The following is a 19,542-nucleotide window of genomic DNA, read 5'->3' on the forward strand; positions in this document are numbered from 1 at the left end:
CACTACACTTAATAAATATCACTGCAAAGTATAAAAGAGCGCTTGATTATTGAAACTATTTAAATACTTTGAAGATTAACAAAACAATTCCCCATTGTATTTAACGATATGTTTACGTGCAAAGCGTCATTATTATTTTACGAATTACAATAACTACGTTTAAATAAAGAATGTGTGTGGCTCTCACATAGACAAAGCAATCGCTGCTTTGTAAAAGAGATTATCTAACTTTTAGAAATATGCGTTGTCATCCTACATAGGCTGCTGCCACATTGTAATGGTTAGCACACAGGACTTGCAATCCAGAAGTAGCCGGTTTGAGCTCGTGGCATGCCAGCTGAACCGATGGTACAATTTTCTTATCAGCATCGGAATCTTTATTTATACTGCAGGAATCCGATGAGTGATAAAGCTCTTTTTCAGAGGTGTCAAGGAGGGGCGGGTCAGAAAGTTAGAACAACAAACAATACAAAAACACGATAGGAGTACAAAATATAGGAAAGGTAAGCAAATCACACAAAAAAATAAACAATTTTTATTTGACCAGGCAAAGCCCACTGAACTATTCGCTTCTTTTTCCGAAGCGACCCGGCCACAAATGATAGCTCAACAAAGTGGCTTATCGTCACGTGCAGATTTATAGCAGCCTAATAATCTAAATAACTGTTCCCACCGCGGTCCACCTAGCAGTATAAATGAGTACCCCATAGCTAGTTTATCAGCAGTTAGTGTATGGTGGGATAAAGTGTGGATTAGCACGGTTGGCTGCATATGGTGTGAAAGAAGTTCAACATACATACATAATGGAGGCACCTTCTGCCAGAGTGGCAAAGAATTTCATGAATTCAACTTAATATTTTATCCTATGTCGGGTTCTCTAGAATAGGTCAGGTATGTTGTGCAATTGGATTTTGTGTTTTTTTTTATACATGGGAAATCAATGTTTCTCTTATATCCAAGCCAATTTCAAAACATACCAAGTGGAATCTTTTCAAATTGCATCCCATTACACAGTGGCATTCTTTTCTGTCGGCAGTCATCTTGACATATGCAGCTGCTCTCGTTTTTGTCATCCTTGAATCATATCTAATTAAACAGAAGCTTGCATGGTTGACGTTTTCTCAAGGAATCATTGAAACTGCTTTCACAAGAAGCTTCCTGCCAAGTTAATATTACCTAGTAGTAGTAATATTTCCAAATAATTAGAAGTTGCTTATTATCCGCCATTGTTCAGGTTTTTCTTGTGAACTGTCAAAAGAAGCATGGCGCTACAGGGCATGAGCACAGATGCGAGCACGGTCTTCAAGTGCAGCAATGCATTCTAAGGTTTCCCGCCTTGCTTCCATTGAGACCAAGTGCTCTTCAGTCGAAGCCCAAATCACCAAGGATATTGTTGGGGTACATTTTCCGCACAGCAGCCAGCTGTGGCAAAGAGCGTTGCTCGACAAGAAAGCAGATAGAAAAAAGCAGCCCTCTGTGGACGGCACTCCTGTTGATAACGTTCCCGTAACACAGTGCCAGGAGGAGAGAGGGAGCCTTGTTTCCAGTCGCAAGCAAGCGACGGCCATGCCGCCTACATTAATAAGCAAAGGGCGCCGTCTCATTTCAGAGTTCCAGGAGGGCAACTCGAACTGTAAAATAACACAAAAAAAAATCGGTAATGCACATTTCAAAATTATAATATACGTGCATAATGTATGTTGTTGATTAACTGTAAATAACCCAACTAATAATACAGATGCGTTGTAATTTATATGACTACATTAACCCCCCCCCGCTCCCCCTCTGGTCTTTGACCTGATTGGGTCACAGTGACGACTAAAACAGGAGGATATCTGCACTATTTTAGCTGTCTCCTGATGAGGCTGGCTGCAATTACCGGTGAAACGTCGTACTCGAATTGTAAATGTTCCGGGTTTGCTCTCAAACACAGAGCCGGTGTGCTGAACCAGTAACGAATTGGCACGTTTGGTTTTACGTGACAAACCCTTTACTTATTGGCTGTGTCGGGTGGTGGCGGGTTTTTTTTTTTCTTCGACGCGTCTATATTTTTACGTGATCTCAACCCAAGAGAACACCCCTCCATTATGGATGACTGAATTGAAATTGTATTGAGTGTGAATGCACGAGAGCAATGGATCGGTGCGCATTACTTGACCGCCGACGCACATTAACACACAGGCAGCATTTAGTTGGGGGAAGGGGGGGAAATGTGACATCTTTTGAGTGATTGCAGATTACGCTGGTTCTGCGGCCTCTTGTTAATCCAGAACTCTGCCACAGGGTGAATTTGGTTACGTTCCCAAATGGGATCATGGTCTGCGGCTCGAGATTCAGCTCCCATCATAACCCTCGGCGACGCGCATCAGCGGTTCGTTTGAGAGGGAAGTCAAGTGACGAGACCCACGTGCTAATTGAAAATGTTCACAGAATTTATATTGCTCAGCTCCTTCAAGTAAAATGTGTAAATATAGAAAACTTTCTGCCGGTTAAAATTAATAACAGATTCCTAATTAGAAATTGGCCGCAATCTGAGATTACCGTTGTGTTAACATCACAGGAAGAGGACACTTAATTTTCATTTTAGTTGATATGTGAAAAGGTGTGAAGTGGTGGTGCGGTGGTTAGCGCACTGCATGACGAACCCGACGACCTGAATTTAATGCCCGACTAAGGCCAATGATTAGTGGCAAGTTGCATCTGAACTAGTCCTAATCAACGTTTTTGGGTCAGATCGCGTTATTTATAAATGTGTCGTAACCTTCCACCACCCGACACGGCCAATCAGCAAAAAAGTGTCACGTTGACAAAAGACAAATAGTTCACTGCTTTAGCCTACCGGTGTGTTGAAGCGTGAAAGCCTACGTGTTAAACTGAACTAGTCCTGCCTCCCTAATGCCCCATCACCAACCTGTACTGTCCAGCATAGTGAAGTTGGATCAAACAACCCTCGTGAATGTACAGCAAATGGAGACTTTCATTCGGCAAAGGGCTGTAAAAAAAATTAATTATATTTTAAATCACACCTTTGTAATGAATGTAAATGTACATTCCATAATTATGTTTTTAACACAATCTAGAATGTCCGGTGCTAAAATTTTACGAATGCCTAATCATGTGCAAAAATAAACTCTCCCACCATTTACAAATGTGCAAGTCAAGTAATGATAGCCTTCTTCAATGACTAATGTTGTAAATATATGTTCCTGCAACTTGTAATGAATGCTATTTTAATATTACTGATGAAGTATTTCCATTCAGATGGAGCTGAACCAACCCATGGGAATATTAACGTACAGTGATTCTTTGCATGTATTCTGATCTTTCAATGTTTTGTTGATGTTTCTTGTTTCACCCAATATATATTCAATTGTGCTGTCAGAATGGTGTCATGAGATTAAGAATCCATTTAGAAATCTTGCAGAGTGGTGGGCTCCATGGACTTCTGCGCATGGCAGTAGATATGTCCACAGTACTTCTGAAAAAAAACCTTCAAATGACCTCCATGACCTTTGTATCTTTTCCACAGTTCGGGCCACACTTCTCCATACACTCTGCTATTGAACTGTTTGCCATATGACAAACCAATATTTAAAATTTAACAGAGCTGTAATTTAGCCAAATTAAGTGTAAACATATAATTTAATATCATGGGTTTATTTGTGCAATCATTGAAGATCAGGCTGAAACAATCAACAATTTTCACTTTCGAAACTGGTTTAATGACAGGTGGCTAAAACCCATGTTCAAACCCAGGATCTCAGCTGCACCAATTCAACAATGATCTCTGGGCGACCCGACTACCTACAATATAAAAAAAATTGTGCATGATATCATACTGTTTGGTTCTTTCGGTAAAGTCACGTAGAAGGGAAGTAATAAAATAATAAAAATAAACATAATCAAATAATATAATAATAAAATATAATAATATAATATAATAATATTTTTTATTATGTTTTATTTTTCTTATTTTATTACTTCCCTTCTACGTGACTTTACCGAAAGAACCAAGAAGATGAATCCCTGCAGTCACGAAAGCTTTAAATCGAAAGATATCATCCTGGTGAAATTTCCTAAATCCTTCCCGCCTCTGTCCACCCAGCAATTTATATGAGTATACAATAGTTAGTCTATCGGCAGGCCACGTGTGGTGGGGTAAGGTGTGGGTACTCCCACTTCTTCCAGGACATCTGGCCAGCGTGGTAGAATAGGCCACAACACCCTCTAGGGAAACGCTTCTGAGAGCTCTTTTTGGTGGAGGACCTCCCGACAGCAGTAGCGTTATGTTAACTACCTCGCCTGGTATACAGGAGGTCGTGGGTTTCATCCCGACCCTGATGATGCCTGTATATTTTGAGTTTACATGTTCTCCCTGTGGTTGCGTGGATTTTTCTCCGGGTCCTCCCGATTTTTCCCTCCACATTTAGAAACCTGCGTTTAGAGTATTTGGCTACTATAAATGTCCACATGATCAGCCACTTAATTGAGCTATAATTTGTGATCAGCAGGTTCTTTCGGACAAAAGAGATACAGAGCTCAGCGGGCCTTACCTGGTAAAATAAAAATTGTTCATGTTTTCTTTTTTATATAGCAGTGGCATGAGCAAGCAATTGCAGCGCTGTACGTTTACCTAATGCATTAATATCATGTTTTCTTTTTCATAGGCAAGGCTGGAGGCTCCTCAATGGAGGTTTCCCTGGACAGTGGGAGGTTGGACCCGGGGCAGGTGGTTGTTCAGGATGTTCCCCCTGGAGAGTTCTGGAGGTCTCACCTGCACGTCTCCCAGCCACAGTTCTTCAGCTTTAACATTTCAATCGACATGGACGCAGCACTCGGCTTCTATGGACGTAAAGGGCTCCTTCCCACGCACACGCAGGTGAGTTTGCGCACGTACCTGGGCACCGAGGCTCGCTGTTCCGATAACAGAATGAACGCTATTGTCGGCTGTGAATTCATATTGCGGGGAATATGTCTAAAGTTGGTCGTCAGTGTTAAAAGCCAGGTGCGGTGTTTACAGGTTGGCTGCCACATCAAAACGATGATGACTGCTGGACGATGATGATAATTATAAGAAGATAGACCAGAAAGTTGATGGGTTCACTGACGAGTCCAATGGTGGCTGTACAGCTTTTGCTCCACTCTTGACATGGACTCACATATGCATGTGTGGTTATCTAAGTAAATCCGGGTTTTTTTGTTCTTCCCCTGCACCTCCGATTAACACGGTTGGCTACGTACATTGACATGGAGACTCACATTACATCTTTGGTCAGAGGTGTTTTCTACAGTCTCTTCTGCTTGGTTTCTTAGATGCGTTTGGATTCAAAGGTTGCCACATCGGCCTGAATCAAGGCATGCCCTTTACCGTGAACCATTATTGCTTTTCTTTGTTCAAGTTGTCTGTGTCGATGTCGCATTTGTCTTTACATAGCCGCAAGGACAAAGTACGATAACGTGACACTGCAAATTCCGAGAGCAGTGTTCTTTCTCCACCAATGCATCGATGTGCGTAGCGATATCTAGGGAAGTGACACAATGATGCAAGAAGTTTGTGTATTACCGACTGAAAATATATTGCGCCCGTCTGAGGTAGGTGCACAGAAGACTCTTGTGGATTCCTATAGATGTTTACATCAGAACTGTCTGCCCTTTGCCCATGAGAAATGTACAAACCCCTCATAACACTGCTACACTGCACCGCATTTACCTGCGTTTACAGGGATGGCAGGCAAAGAAAGCAGCGGTACCGATCACAGCGATGACCACAGTTAATACCTCCTACCCATGCGCTACTCTTTGAAGGTTGTGTTGATGTTCACAGGTGTATGACAGTAATTGCGAAGTGAGCCATTTCTTAGTGAAGTGATCCTTTAAACCGCCCACTTGTGATGTATGCCACTGCTGCGGCAGTGAATCTGGCAGCTCAGAGACAGCGCGGTGTGGAGAGGGATTGTATAGTTCTCTCCCAGATATGACATTAACAGGATTGGATTACTTTTAGCAAAAGGTTGACGGTCCATTGTTTGTAGAGAATGTATTGCTCGGATGCAGATATTGGATGCAGAATCCTTTTGTGAAGCTGTGTGCTGCGAGACTCAGATATATAAAAATGACCTTAAGATTTGCGGAAGCTATAGCGTGTTTAGATATGCATCCCAAAATCCTTTCGAAACATCATTATAATTGGATGTAAATAAGGCAAGCCAGCAAGCCAGCCAGTAAAGAGAGTATCTTCTTGAACATGGGCATACAATTTGCTTGAGCAAATTAATTTGCTCGAGCAAATTAATGTGACATTTCAAGCAGCTGGGAAAAATAATATCCTTTAGTGCTTATTTTTAAACATGTCTTACAAAGATATGGTGGGGGGATACATCAGCTTGTGTCTGCTAGGTGGATTATTACATTGCAGAATCATAATAAATGGTGACACCTTGGGGAGGCCTTCATTCAGCAGTGGATTGATCATGGCTGATGATAATGATGAGTAAATAAATGTAGATATTGGCAGTGGTGCTATGGCATGGGCACGCATCTCACTCTCAGAATATTTAAAAGTTCAAATCCATTCACGAGTTGATTCAGCTTCTCACGGCTCCAAGGCAGAAAACATTAATACCACTTTGTAGGTAAACAGTGTTTTTTTTTCCAAAGAAATAAAAGACGTTGCCTTCAGCATCGCAATGCGGAATTTCAAACACTGTACCCGGAGCTGTGAACACGATATTGACACCCCCCCCCCCCCCCCCCTATAAATGATGTATATCGTAAAGTTATCACACGTTGTAATTGTTACCTATATGCAAACTAATGATTGCAAAGCGTATCTTTGGTATGAAGCCCATCATTTGCTACTGCAGCGGTCACCCATTTGCCAAAATTATATTCCTGTGGAATATCAGTGGACTGTGGGTTTCAATCCCACTTCCATAATGCCTCTAATACAAATAAGACCCCTGGGCACCTGCAACATCAATCAAGCATCTCGAGGGCTTCGCGAACAAAAGGAGAAGGTAGATCTCTGGTGGCGGAACTCTAAAGCCCACGTTGGGTTGACAGTTTGCTGCTGATGGAGCTCCGCTGTGTTTTCAGGTTTGCACCGTTGTTGTTCAGGGATATGCTTGTCCGACGTTTTTCCTCCACGTTCTGGGAGCTTCTTCAGGAACTGGGCTCCCAGCGCGTGCAGCAACGCGTCGGGCATCGTGCCGAACAACGCGCGGTAAAGATCAATCAGAGGCCTATATAGCACAACCCCGAACAGCTACGAAGCAGAAATATTACGGACGACCATGACTCACGTGAATCCCTCCAATGCCACCATTTCGCATCATGCACTTATTTATTAACTTGCATAAAAATTCACGCGGAATTAAGGGAATGGTTTCGTATAAGTGATGAATGCAGACTGGCTTGAATGTGGTGAGGTAGTATTGGCGATTCATGGTACACTAACCGGTGTTTGTATTGGCTGGGTAGTTGCGACGCTTTCCCTGGTCTCTGTACGTACGCTTCATTTGGTGCTCATGATTTCCACTTCTTGTAGAAAATGGAACATTTCTTGAGTGTGTGAACCCACTGACCTTGCAAGGCTCACCCTCCTGTGCTCATGAATATAGCCATCAGACGTGTTGATGCTTGCATTTGCAGACACATTTACAAGGGGGAGTTCATGACGGCTAAGAGCTTGCTGAAGGGGGGAGAATGCACAACTGTCAGTGCCACCAATTCCATTCTATTCCCTCAATCTGTATGCTGAGCAATCGGCCGTGACGCTATACTTAATCCTGGTGAGCTGCATCTTGAATTTGTGAATATATAAGAAAAAATTCGTGCCGGTTTCTGACGCCTTAACGGCGGCTCTCGAACGGCCCCTTCCACCGCCGCGACGCAATCTCCCCAGCACTGCCCCCCCCCACCCCCCCGCCTGTGAAGCTGCGAAGAAAAATAAATACTTCTGTCAAGCCCTCGAATGACCGCTTCGCATCTGGGCTCTCATAAACCACGGCGGCGTGGCCTAGGGGGGCCTCGGCCAACGCCTCGCAGCCGCGCACGTGCCCTGCCACCCGCCTTCGCTCTCGTTACGCGCAAGAACTGCGAGCGATCTCATGCAACTAAGCTTGCTGATAGACTTAATAAGTGTCCCCGTAGGGTGCAAGGACAGGAAAGCCAACATGTTAGTGCAGATAATAAAAGGACACATAATAAGTTCATAATTAACACATAATTGAATTGTGTGTGTGTGTGTACGTGCGTGCGTGCGTGGTGTGATCCTTTGCGCATGTGTAGAGTGTGTGTGTGTTTTTGGGAAGGATATATGCGTATATGCATTGGCCATTGGGAAAATATGATCCAATCAAACCCTGCCGATGGGCTTTAGGACACTTGATGGTTAGCCTCAGAGAAGCAGCAGTCCAATTAGGGTTTATTACCTTCCTCTTCAAGATTGTGCCCCTCCAAGATAATTAAAGTTAATTAAAGATTATGTTTTTGAAAGTTTTTTTTTCCAATAATAACCTTACGTACACTTGAGATAGCACAAGTCGCTCGCAGCATTTCAAATGTAAAAAGCACAACAATTTTGTAATACTTTTTTTTTTATCACAGTTAAATTTACAGTCACGAAAATAACATGCAAATCCCAGCAGGATGATGCCCACGTATTATTTTTTTTTAAGAGAAAAGTTTACTGGCAATGTGACAGGACAGACCTCACCGAAGTTTTTTTTTAAGATTCCGGCTTTATCGTCACATGATGGTGGAAATGGAAACCCCTGCCCGTGTTGACACCTGCCTTAAAAAAAGAAATATAGAGGGCAGGGATTTGCTCATAGATGATTGCAATGTTAATAGCTGGAGCGCCACTGTGTGCACGCTGATGACTGATGGCTACCTGTCAGACGTTAGATGGACTGCAGATAGACGGCACGACAATGTTAATGCAATAAAACAACGTGTCACAAAGTTTGCTAATGATCGCATGGGTATTTTTCAGAACTGCCATACAAATAAATTGTCTGATGCCTACAATTCCCCTGGCAGGTCATTATTGCGTGCATATTTTTTTTTAAAACTTCCCCCTTTCACCGCTTTTTTTTATGCCACTCAGTTTCAACCTTGAGAAGGAATGTTTTTTTAGTGAAGCTTCCCCGTGAATTTCATGCGGCAGGGTTGTGACTCACCGCCCGTTAAAATTAGTTTCAATCAGTTTTGGTCAACCTTGTTCTCATCCATCCAACGGATCATATCCATTTGGATCACGTTTATCTCTCACTTAAGAGTGCCAAACTCTGGGGACAATGTGAAAATATCACAGGGTAGTAATGCACATGTTTCAATTGTTAAGCTGTCTTAATAGTGGTCCACACGATATTAATAAAATTCCTCTCCGAGTACATTTTCCAATGATGCAATACATTTCATAGATATACTTAGCAGTGTAGATTACAAAAAATACTCGCCCAAAAATCCCATGGGTGAAGTGGTTAATTGAGTGGCAAGGTGATTGCACACTCAAGTGCTCAGAAAAAGGCAGTTGAGCAGGTGTATGATGGTAGCAAGAATTGTTGTAAGTGGGTCAGGAATATAAGCGCTGACTTTCTGTTTTATTGAACTGTCGCCTGCTAATGGCTCCTGGAGCAAGCGCTGAGTGACCGACCATTGCACCTTTCCCCTTTCACCCCTTCATTATTTAAAATTACAAAGTAAAGGAGCGAGTTATCTGGATGCAATTTCTCCACGGTATGCATTGATTCACACCAGCATTCTGAGTCAACGCACACGTGTCCCAGAGACGTATTTGTAAAGAAAAAATGCTTTATTACGAGCAGTGATTTATACGCGCGCACAAGCGATAATACAGTAGTTATTTCCTCCAGTATGGGGATATACGGTAATTGGTGAACAAACAACCGAAGCAAAGAATAAACCCATGAACACACGCATCTCATGGGGGCATTGTACAGGCCATCCTTGCGGCAAACCAATGAGATGTTTGGTTGCTAAGTCCTCCGGTCGAACGCTCTGTCACAAAGCATCAGGCGCGCTTCATCAACCGCAATGTTCCCTAATAGGCAGCGGGAGCACCTGGTCACCTTGGATGCTTACAATAAAATAAGCTTCTCTATAAATAAAACAAAATATCGATTATAATGCCGGTATGAATAAAAAATTAAAGGGTTTTTCTGCACGGTGCCCTTTATGGCTCTGTTTTTTTTAATCCACGGTGCCACTCGTGTTCTGCGTCGCACGGATTTCGCTATTAGACTCGAGTCCTCTCGAGACTCGTGTAATCGTAGACTCGCGACGACCGCCGTCGCCTGCCTCGCCTGCGACGGCGACGTTGTGCGTAAGCCGTGCGGTTACAAATTGCCGTGAGGATTGTTTTAGTCGGGGGGTCAAATTGGAGGGGGGAAACGTTAATGTCAGGCACACGGCCTCGTAATTTTTTTTTTTTTGCCAATCACGGTAGCTACACACACTTAGAATGTCTGACCCCCCCCTCCTCCCCAATGTTCCATTTAAGCCAGGCTAGCGTTCGTATTAGCTTCTGATTTTTTTTATTGAAATCGGATGGGGACTGGCATCGTGGAGTAGGGACAACAGTGATTTTAACAATTCATTTGGCTTAAATCTGGGGGAATGTGGATCTTGTTCGAGAGGGTGGTTCCATCTTCTTGGTTCTTTCGGTAAAGTCACGTAGAAGGAAAATAATAAAACAATAAAAATAAAACATAATAAAATAATTCTTACGACGTTTCGGCCACAACGCAAGCAACCGTCTTCAGGTGGAGAACAGGTCTGTCGAGAAGGCAGAGTCTGAGTTGTTAGCCGGATTAATTAGACACAAGCGCCAAGAAGATTCAAGAGCCCCCGTGTGTTAAACATGCGTGGCAGTGGTAGGCACATAGGCCGCCATACACTGCTGCGAATCAAGTCGGTGAGATGAATGAGATGAACAATGTCCAATGGAGTTACGTGTACAATACAAACGCACGTTTTATCCAGTCGTCTATATCCAGGTGCGAAGTGTGAAAAACGAACGCGCACTTTTACAATACGTTAATATTGCAATTTACGACGGCGCATCTTCAACGCGTCTGAAAACGCGACCACATCTCAAGACGCCGCACGCGTGCCCACGACGTGTCCATAGAAATCGTCTGAAGAAGAAGAATGTCTTATCTGAGGACAGAGAGAGAGAGAGGAAAAAATTATCGGTGGGAAAGGAAAGGACAGACATTTCAACGACAGTGTGTGGACTTTATTTTGGAGAGGCTTGCATTGCAGGGGGCTTCCGTTGAGATGGAGGGAGAATCGCATCTAGGAACAAGCAACGCTATTTAGAAAATTTTGTTGGGGGGGTACATGTGATGCGCCTAATTTCGATTGCATTGCTTGGAAATGGTTTGACAGGCAGCAGTTGGTAGCAGAGGTAAGTAAATCAGTATTTTCTCTGATAGTGTTTGTTATATCCTCGTGATTTTCGCTTCAGGCGTCTGAGACCGCCAGGGCTGTGGTGACTTGTAGTTCGACAAGATGTCCGACGTTTTGGGAGCTTCATTGAGAACAAGCTTGCAACATGTAGAGTGAAATGGCAGACATCATACCAAACAACACGTGGCACAAGCCTGAAACACATCGGAGAGCTGTACACACAATTGCGTAAACCTACACGGTAATTTTCATGAACGTAATTGTCCAAACGACTCAAAATAGACCTACCGAGTAAACTATTATTTAATTTCTAGATTGTAACCATGACAGCACAGCTGCCAATTAGGCTTTACAGAAGGACAGCCATTAAAACACGATACAATATTTCTTTTTTGAAGATGTAGAATCTGCAGGGCATTCGGCAGGGTTCAAGATGGGATACAGGACACATTATAGATGAGGCTCTCTTCGATAAATAAAAGGTATTATCATTCATAACCATTCATTGACGCATGCCAAGAATGCCTGAGAGGGTGTTGTGACAGGTTTTATACCATAACTACATTTGTCTGAGTGAGAACATCCAGTTACCCTCTGCATTGCCGAAATGAGGATGCAATATCATTTTGACTGATTGTGTTCATGGAATCACAGCAATAATATATATATGTATATGTCTTTGTGAAATTTCTCAGGGGAGAGGCTTTGATAGGCAGAGTCTAATAATGTTTCTACCCCATGTGCATTGGAAGCTCTGAAGATTGTCTCTAATTGTATTTACTGCAACCTGGCAACAGCCCACTCTCCTGACAGCATATCTGTTCCGTCGTTGTGTGTCGTACGGTTTGGTGAGAATATTTCAATATATGGATGACAACAGGTTCATGCTAAGTGGGAGTAATTTTGTGAAAAAAACATATTGCGAGGTAAGGATCAAGTAAACCTCACACAACCTCTTCTTGGTTCTTTCGGTAAAGTCACGTAGAAGGGAAATAATAAAATAATAATGATAAAACATAATAAAATAATTATCACGCCGTTTCGGCCACAACGCAAGCAGCCGTCCTCAGATGATGATTAAACGCTGTCTCCCCGACAGACCCGGTCTTCACCTGAGGACGGCTGCTTGCGTTGTGGCCGAAACGTCGTGAGAATTATTTTATTATGTTTTATTTTTATTATTTTATTATTTCCCTTCTACGTGACTTTACCGAAAGAACCAAGAAGATGAATCCCTGCAGTCACGAAAGCTTTACATCGAAACTCACACAACCTGTCCGTATGTATGTTGAACTTCTTTCGCACCGTACGTAGCCAACCGTGCTAATCGGAGGTGCCGGGGTAAGGACAACAAACTAAACGCAACAAAATTCACGCTTTCACAACAAACCTGCTGTGTTTTAATCATGCTTTTAAACTCTTGCACAATTTCCGATTTCAGGTGGTGGCAGGTGGGGGAGAGGAGTATGTCCTTGGCCCTGTGCGGGTCCACAAGTTCCTTCTTACGTGTGACTGTGCACGGGATCTTGCGTGGTGTATGCCTCCGGGCTAACTGGTTCTCTCCCTGTCAATCACTGACGTTTTAACATTCGGCTCATTTAATCTCCCCCAGCATGGAAGGGCACGTTGAGAAATTGCCACATTTTGTGACACCGTGCAAGAGGGATACTACCGTTGCAAATAAGTGGGCAGTGACAAAAAAAAAGATAAAACAAAAGGTGTTGTTAAAAGATTACAAAAAAAAAAGTTGCACCGGAGAAGATTGTAGGGCTGCTTTTGTAAAAACTGAAATTGATCATGAAATACCAAAGCCCCAATCGTGGATTGGAAACACAGACAGAGATGGAGAAAGTGGAATAAAATCTGAAAAGTACACAGAAAAATCACTGAGAGGCCCTTGCTTGAAATTGCACTGGGTGGCAGTGCAGGAAGACGACATGGATCAACAAAGAAAAGACGACGACTCGATTGCCAATATGTTCGGAATGTCTGTGTGTGTGTGGCCATCCTCCACAGCGTGGTGCTGGCCACTCACCCCCTCTTGTGCCGTGCTGGCCTTCATAGGTGCTCGCTAACAGCACTTGCCCCAACAGTCTGTTGAGGCTATACGGGAGATTTTTGTCTTTGTCCCCCCGCAGTACGACTTCGTGGAGGTGCTCGACGGCAAGCGGCTGGGCCGGGCCAGACGGAGTGCCACAAGCAGCCCCCACGCTGGCTTCACGCAGTACCTGCAGGCCGGCGTTTGGCACCTCGCCCTCTACAACGACGGCGCAGACAAGGAGCACGTGGCCCTCGCTGCCAACGTCGCAGGTCAGAGGCCTTAACTTTCGTTTTTAAATCCTTTATATTAAGTTCGCTTGCTTGCTTAGGACCGTGCAAATCTTTCGGTCGTTTTTTAACCCACTTCCCGTGATCCAATCGAGCTGACATTTTCCACACAGACTCGTTGTGCGTGACAATTAATGTTCGTGAAAATTTGTTTCAAAAATTTTACACTTTTTAGGACAAAAATATTATATTTAATTACCAATTGCTTAATGGTGCAATGCAATCACCTGACCCATAGGTGGCAGCCATCTCAAGCCAGAGGACGAGAGGACTCTAGCCGCCACGCATGTAAAGGATTTATAGTGAAAAACTTTGTTTTTACTGGTTATACTTATTTTATAAATATTTTTTATCACGTTGCCAAATGTGTCCGGCTACAGAGCGCAAACCACGACGTCGGCAGGGGGCCACAGAAACTTTGCGGGCAGAAGTCCGTAAAAACTCTACGCTCCGGGGGTTTAGAGGAAGGGGAGAAATTTGGCTCACTACCCCACCTAGGTGGGGACTGCAAGCGGGAGGAATGCACTTTTATACGGGGAGGGGGGAAGATAAGGGGGGATCAAAAACGAATGCAAATATATTGACAGATACCTGTGACCAAAACACCCATAATGTGCCCAATCTTGTCAGATCTCAGAAGCTATGCAGCTTTTGAGCCTGTACAGTTCTTGTACAGGCTCAAAAGCCTGGGCTGCAGGGCTACGTGGTTGACAGCACAGGACCATGCAGGGAATTTAATTGTTCTGCTGTAGCTTTATGTTCCAACCTCTCTGCTGGACATCTTCACTGCACCGAACAAACATGGTGAGGTATGCTTAATCATGAACCCCATGAGCTGCGATGCTTGCGGAGGCCCTAATCCAGCATTGGATTGGGGAGGAAACATCACGAGAATGTTGATGGCAAATGATCGAAACCAATGATGAATTAGCGGGAAATGGAGGGAACACGTCCAAGAGGATTGCCACCCTGGAGATGGAGCGAAGAGATCAATGCTTGTGTAGTGAGTTCAACTGAGTCGCAGACGTACTCTTTGGAGGCAACACATTAATTAATACCAACACACGGGGTAACTGCCCCTTAACAGAATAACAACCTATGGTGGTGACCACCAGGCTAGCTACACTAGTTACAACGTAACGAGCTACTACGGACCGGACCACAGCTCGGTTGCAGGTCCACGTGTTGGAGACTCGGTAGAACGTAGACGACGGTTTCTTCAGGATGAACAACAGCGCCGGTCCCTCTGGGGGACCCGGCTTATATCCTCTGCGGCGGGGCCGGCTCCGCCCCAGGCCACGCCCACCTTCCAGAATCCCTCGAGCAGGATCTCGATCCGGACCACGTGACCACCCCCAGCCCCCACTTGGGGCCCCTCTGTAGACTTACTCGTTGGTTCTTTCGGTAAAGTCACGTATAAAGAGAAAATAATAAATTAAATACTAGCATACGACGTTTCGATTGCAACACAAGCAATCATCAGGTATAAATGAAATAGAAACACAAATCTAGTATACTTAGAAATGTAATGTAATACAACAAATTAAGTATATACCCCTCTGTAGACTTAACCGGTCACGTGTCCTCTTGGGTCAACCAGTGTGCACGGCCTTCAGTAACCCCTTCCCTATGGCCAGCATTCTCACAGCCGATCCTCTAGGGCTGGCATTGCACGCCGAGCGTGATGGCATCCGGCGCTGTCAATCAGCGCTGAGCGAGCCCCTCTAGGGCCGGTACTGCACCCACATCACAGCGGTGTCTGCGATGTCAAGACACCGCACGCCGTGCCTCTCTGGGGCCGGCATACACAGTGACATCCCGCGATGTCACCACACTTGTACAGGGTCTAGATGGATTGCAGCTCCGAGCGAACATGATCATCCGGTTTGCCCCCCCCCCCCCCCACATTTAAAAGCATGCGTTTCGAGTATTTGGCTGCTATATATTTCCGCATGATAAGCCACTTTATTGAGCTCTCATTAATGGCAAGGTCGCTTCTGAAAAAGAGCTGTATAGCTCAGTGAGCCTTACCTGGCAAAATAAAAACAAATGTAAAAAACCACTAAAAACACATGGGATGGCAATCATTTGGGGAGTTCTTCACCCAGCAGCAGATAGATTAAGGCTGAAGACGAGGATTATTCTGCCTGGAGCCACATTTTATCACATTGTTTAAATAAGAATACGTTCCTTAATCAAATCGTGACCCAGAATCACGACAATTGAATTGCCATAGGGGTGATTCACTACATCCCTACTATATGTGTACGAAATGCTTAGGTGACCAACTTTTTTTACGCTGCGATGGCTAATTCGGCCAGTCCCTTAATTGATATGCATTTCTGGGCTAACTCGATAGCGTTTTATTTTATGCATTTATTTTCATTTTATACCTGGTTATTGCTCACACTGCAAACATTCAAAATACAATTTCTCAGCGTGGATTTCTCTTTTTTTTCCCAGGCGAAGAAATGGAAGTAACTCGTACAGTGATTTAATCACACCAAATTTGTGATTTGGTGGATAGTTGAATTTTTAATGAGAAACTGGCAGCAGCAAATATGAGGCAATTTGGATGACATATGAAAAACGTCTCTGAAAAGGAAGGATATTACCCACCTGAATTAATTAAAGGGATTAAGTGCAGCATATATTTCTCATAAAAAAGTAGCTGAGTCAGTGTGCTATAATTTGACATAGACATTCGTATTGAATTGATGTAGAATACTTTCTCAGGCAGATCACGGAGTTGATGAACAAGATAGCTGTCTTTTTCATTCTGTCAGAGTTAATTTAAAGAACGAAGTGACTACATATCTACATTTATAAATGTGGAGGAAAAAAAACAGAGGACCCGGAGAAAAATCCACGTGATCATGGGGAGAACATGCAAACTCCAAATATACAGACATCAGCGTTGGGATCAAACCCCACGACCTCCTGTATACCAGGCGAGGTAGTTAACATATCACCAATGTAGCACCCAGCCATGGTGGCAGCGCCCATTACCTCCCGTCCAGTGGCACATGTGGACCAGAAAGTGAGACTTTTTCAAAACTAATTTCATACCGTTCGATGAGGTGAGCATTCGAGCGATAATCGGCAGGGTAACTGAATCCTTAAATAAGCAGATAGCCCAGCTCTACGCCAGATGATTGCTACATCTTCAGGCTTTTTAAGTCAACGTTTTAAATGTAAGCCAGTCATTAACACACACTACTTTTCCTTCACATTGCCACCATTCCTGATTTTTTTAAATATATAATTTACCTTTTAACAATGCGTGATTATGTCTGTCGTAAATATTTGTGGTTTACCAATGTATGATGTTTTGGAGTCATCCGCAGTATTATAGTAGCTTCTTCTTGGTTCTTTCGGTAAAGTCACGTAGAATGGAAATAATAAAATAATAAAAATAAAACATAATTAAATAATTCTCACGACGTTATTATGTTTTATTTTTATTATTTTATTATTTCCATTCTACGTGACTTTACCGAAACAACCAAGAAGATGAATCCCTGCAGTCACGAAAGCTTTAAATCGGAAGTATAGTAGCTGTTTGAGAAGATCACTTTCCTTAATTTGTTTTGAGAGGAGGTTACTTGACCCCTCTTGCTTAATTAACATAATTGTCCAAGGCATTAGCACGTTGAAGAGTACGTCAAATATTCACTCAATTACTGAAATTCAGTGAGAAGATAATTAGGTGAAATAGTTCTTGCTAGAGGGAGACCTCGGTAACCGTAGAAGGATGATAACATTAGACAGACAGAAAAACTGCCGTCCAGAACTCCATCGAGCAAGTGAATCAGAGCCGTAGTCTCCAGGCCAGCAGCGCACTCAGCATTTCTCTGCAAAGTACTCTCAGTTTTTAAGACCAATAAGAGCGTCAAGGGAAATTAGATGAATGGAGTCGACGAAACTTTTCTTTTTTAAATTGGCCACCTAAATCACGGAAAACTTGACGCGTAAACATAACGCACGCGCCTTGCGTGAGTCATCAGTGTCATCCCAACAAAAGCACATTGCAGTTTTATTTATAATTCTTACAGTGCTCGCAGTTTGCCAAAGAAACCTGCTTCACGATGATAAAATGTGGCGCAGCTACTTTCGAAGCGATGCGTATGTGGCACGTTGGCCGGAGTCGAACCATTAATTCTTGCAGATATCTTTTCTCGATCGATGTGCGAACGAGTTTTGACAGGGACAAGCTTGTCCACGGTATAATGAAAACAATGGAAGATTTTGCTCCTCTGAATTATTGAGCGTCGCCGGCTGCCCCAGAGCCTTGCTGAGATTAATTGCTTTTGACAAGTCTCTCACATCATTTAGCGGAGAGGAGGGGTGTCATTCTCACAGATGTTTCCATCGGTCTTATTGTGTGAGATATAGATATATATCACTCTTCCATGTGTGCTGTAATTTAAGCAAGTTTTTTTATGATAAATCCATGTTATTCGGTATAGCGGGGCGGGGGGGGGAGGAATTTAATTGGTGTTCACTAAAATTACGACATTCTTCTCACGAGTTATATATGATGAGATCTGAGTTTGGGGGAGGGGGGAGTGTGGGGGGGAAGAAATAATGGTCCCTATGAAATGATTGCCAATCTGGCAATAGCAAAATTTTGACTTCCACATAATGAGTGAACACTGCACGCTCACTTAAAAGAGATAACGGAGGGGACTAAATGATTGTAAAGGGCATTTACCATATTGACCACACCCTGACAGAATGGCCTTGAACGTGCCACCGATTATATTCTTATGTATATTTTTGTTTCATTAGAATATTGTTCATCTGAATTGATGCCACACATAGATACCATTGTCAACACATTCTTGTTTGTATGCGTATCACACCCGTGTGCGTATCGGGATGATGCATTTTCTTCAGTACTTTGTCTTATTCATCTTCGTGCTCATGATGGCATGTCGCAAAAAATGTAAATTGCAACAACCGTGACAGTAAAAGCCTAAATATAAGCAAGAGCAGAATTGGGAATGGGTTTTTTCAGCTTTTTTGTATGAAACGAATTCCCTCAAACCATTTTGTTACGTATGATTTTTTTTAATCATAAAAAACCTCTTGACATTCAACTGTCCTGCATTGCCGAGGTTTCAGGGGTTTTTTTTGTCGGTGGTCTAACAACTGCAGAGCTCAAGGTGAACAGGACTTGGCTTTAAGCGCACTCAGAAACCCTTTCAAAATTTTACAATTGTTCATTTGTCACACGCACAAATTTGGCAGACAGGTTCACATTATTCACAGGTCACACCTTTTCATCAGACACATCCCATTTAAACGTGCGCACGCATTTGCATAGAGAGATGTACATATGTTGGCACGAGTTATAGACACGTGTCTGTACGTACATTGTGCATACATATTCAATTACAAAAAAACACACACGGCCACATTTGCATGAGCAATGTAAAGCCGTTGTAACGGATGTGTTCAAATGGTACACAGTTCCGCGAGAACGGGCAAGCGCGATTTTACTTGAAGCCTTTTAATCTACGAAGGCTGATAATTAGGTGCCGAGTAACATTTTATGTCGGACTACATACAAGTGAAAGATATCGGCGTGAGATTATGACTTGTCAAAACGGCCTTCGTGGACGTTTGTGTACAAAAGCAGATCCTATCCATCGCTTGTAACTGCAGGGAGCTCATAAAGGTATCATCCATCATTACAGAATTATAATTTGACCACAGTTCGAGTGAGGTCAATCAACCTCAAAGACAAAGATTCGCCTATATAGCCTTATGACA

At 43.2% G+C, this 19,542-nt stretch overlaps 1 protein-coding gene across 2 annotated transcripts in view; it reads left to right on the forward strand.

Annotated features, from left to right (window-relative positions):
- Positions 1-19,542, forward strand: part of LOC144936855 (teneurin-3-like) — a 473,986-nt gene that overhangs the window by 325,321 nt on the left and 129,123 nt on the right. For both annotated transcript variants that reach the window (XM_078864031.1, XM_078864032.1), the window contains 2 exons: positions 4,668-4,879; positions 13,575-13,746. In XM_078864031.1, the coding sequence (XP_078720157.1) occupies positions 4,668-4,879; positions 13,575-13,746 (384 nt within the window). The remainder of the gene's footprint in view (positions 1-4,667; positions 4,880-13,574; positions 13,747-19,542) is intronic.

Source organism: Lampetra fluviatilis, chromosome 17 (assembly GCF_964198595.1).
Source record: "Lampetra fluviatilis chromosome 17, kcLamFluv1.1, whole genome shotgun sequence".
NCBI lineage: Eukaryota > Metazoa > Chordata > Hyperoartia > Petromyzontiformes > Petromyzontidae > Lampetra > Lampetra fluviatilis.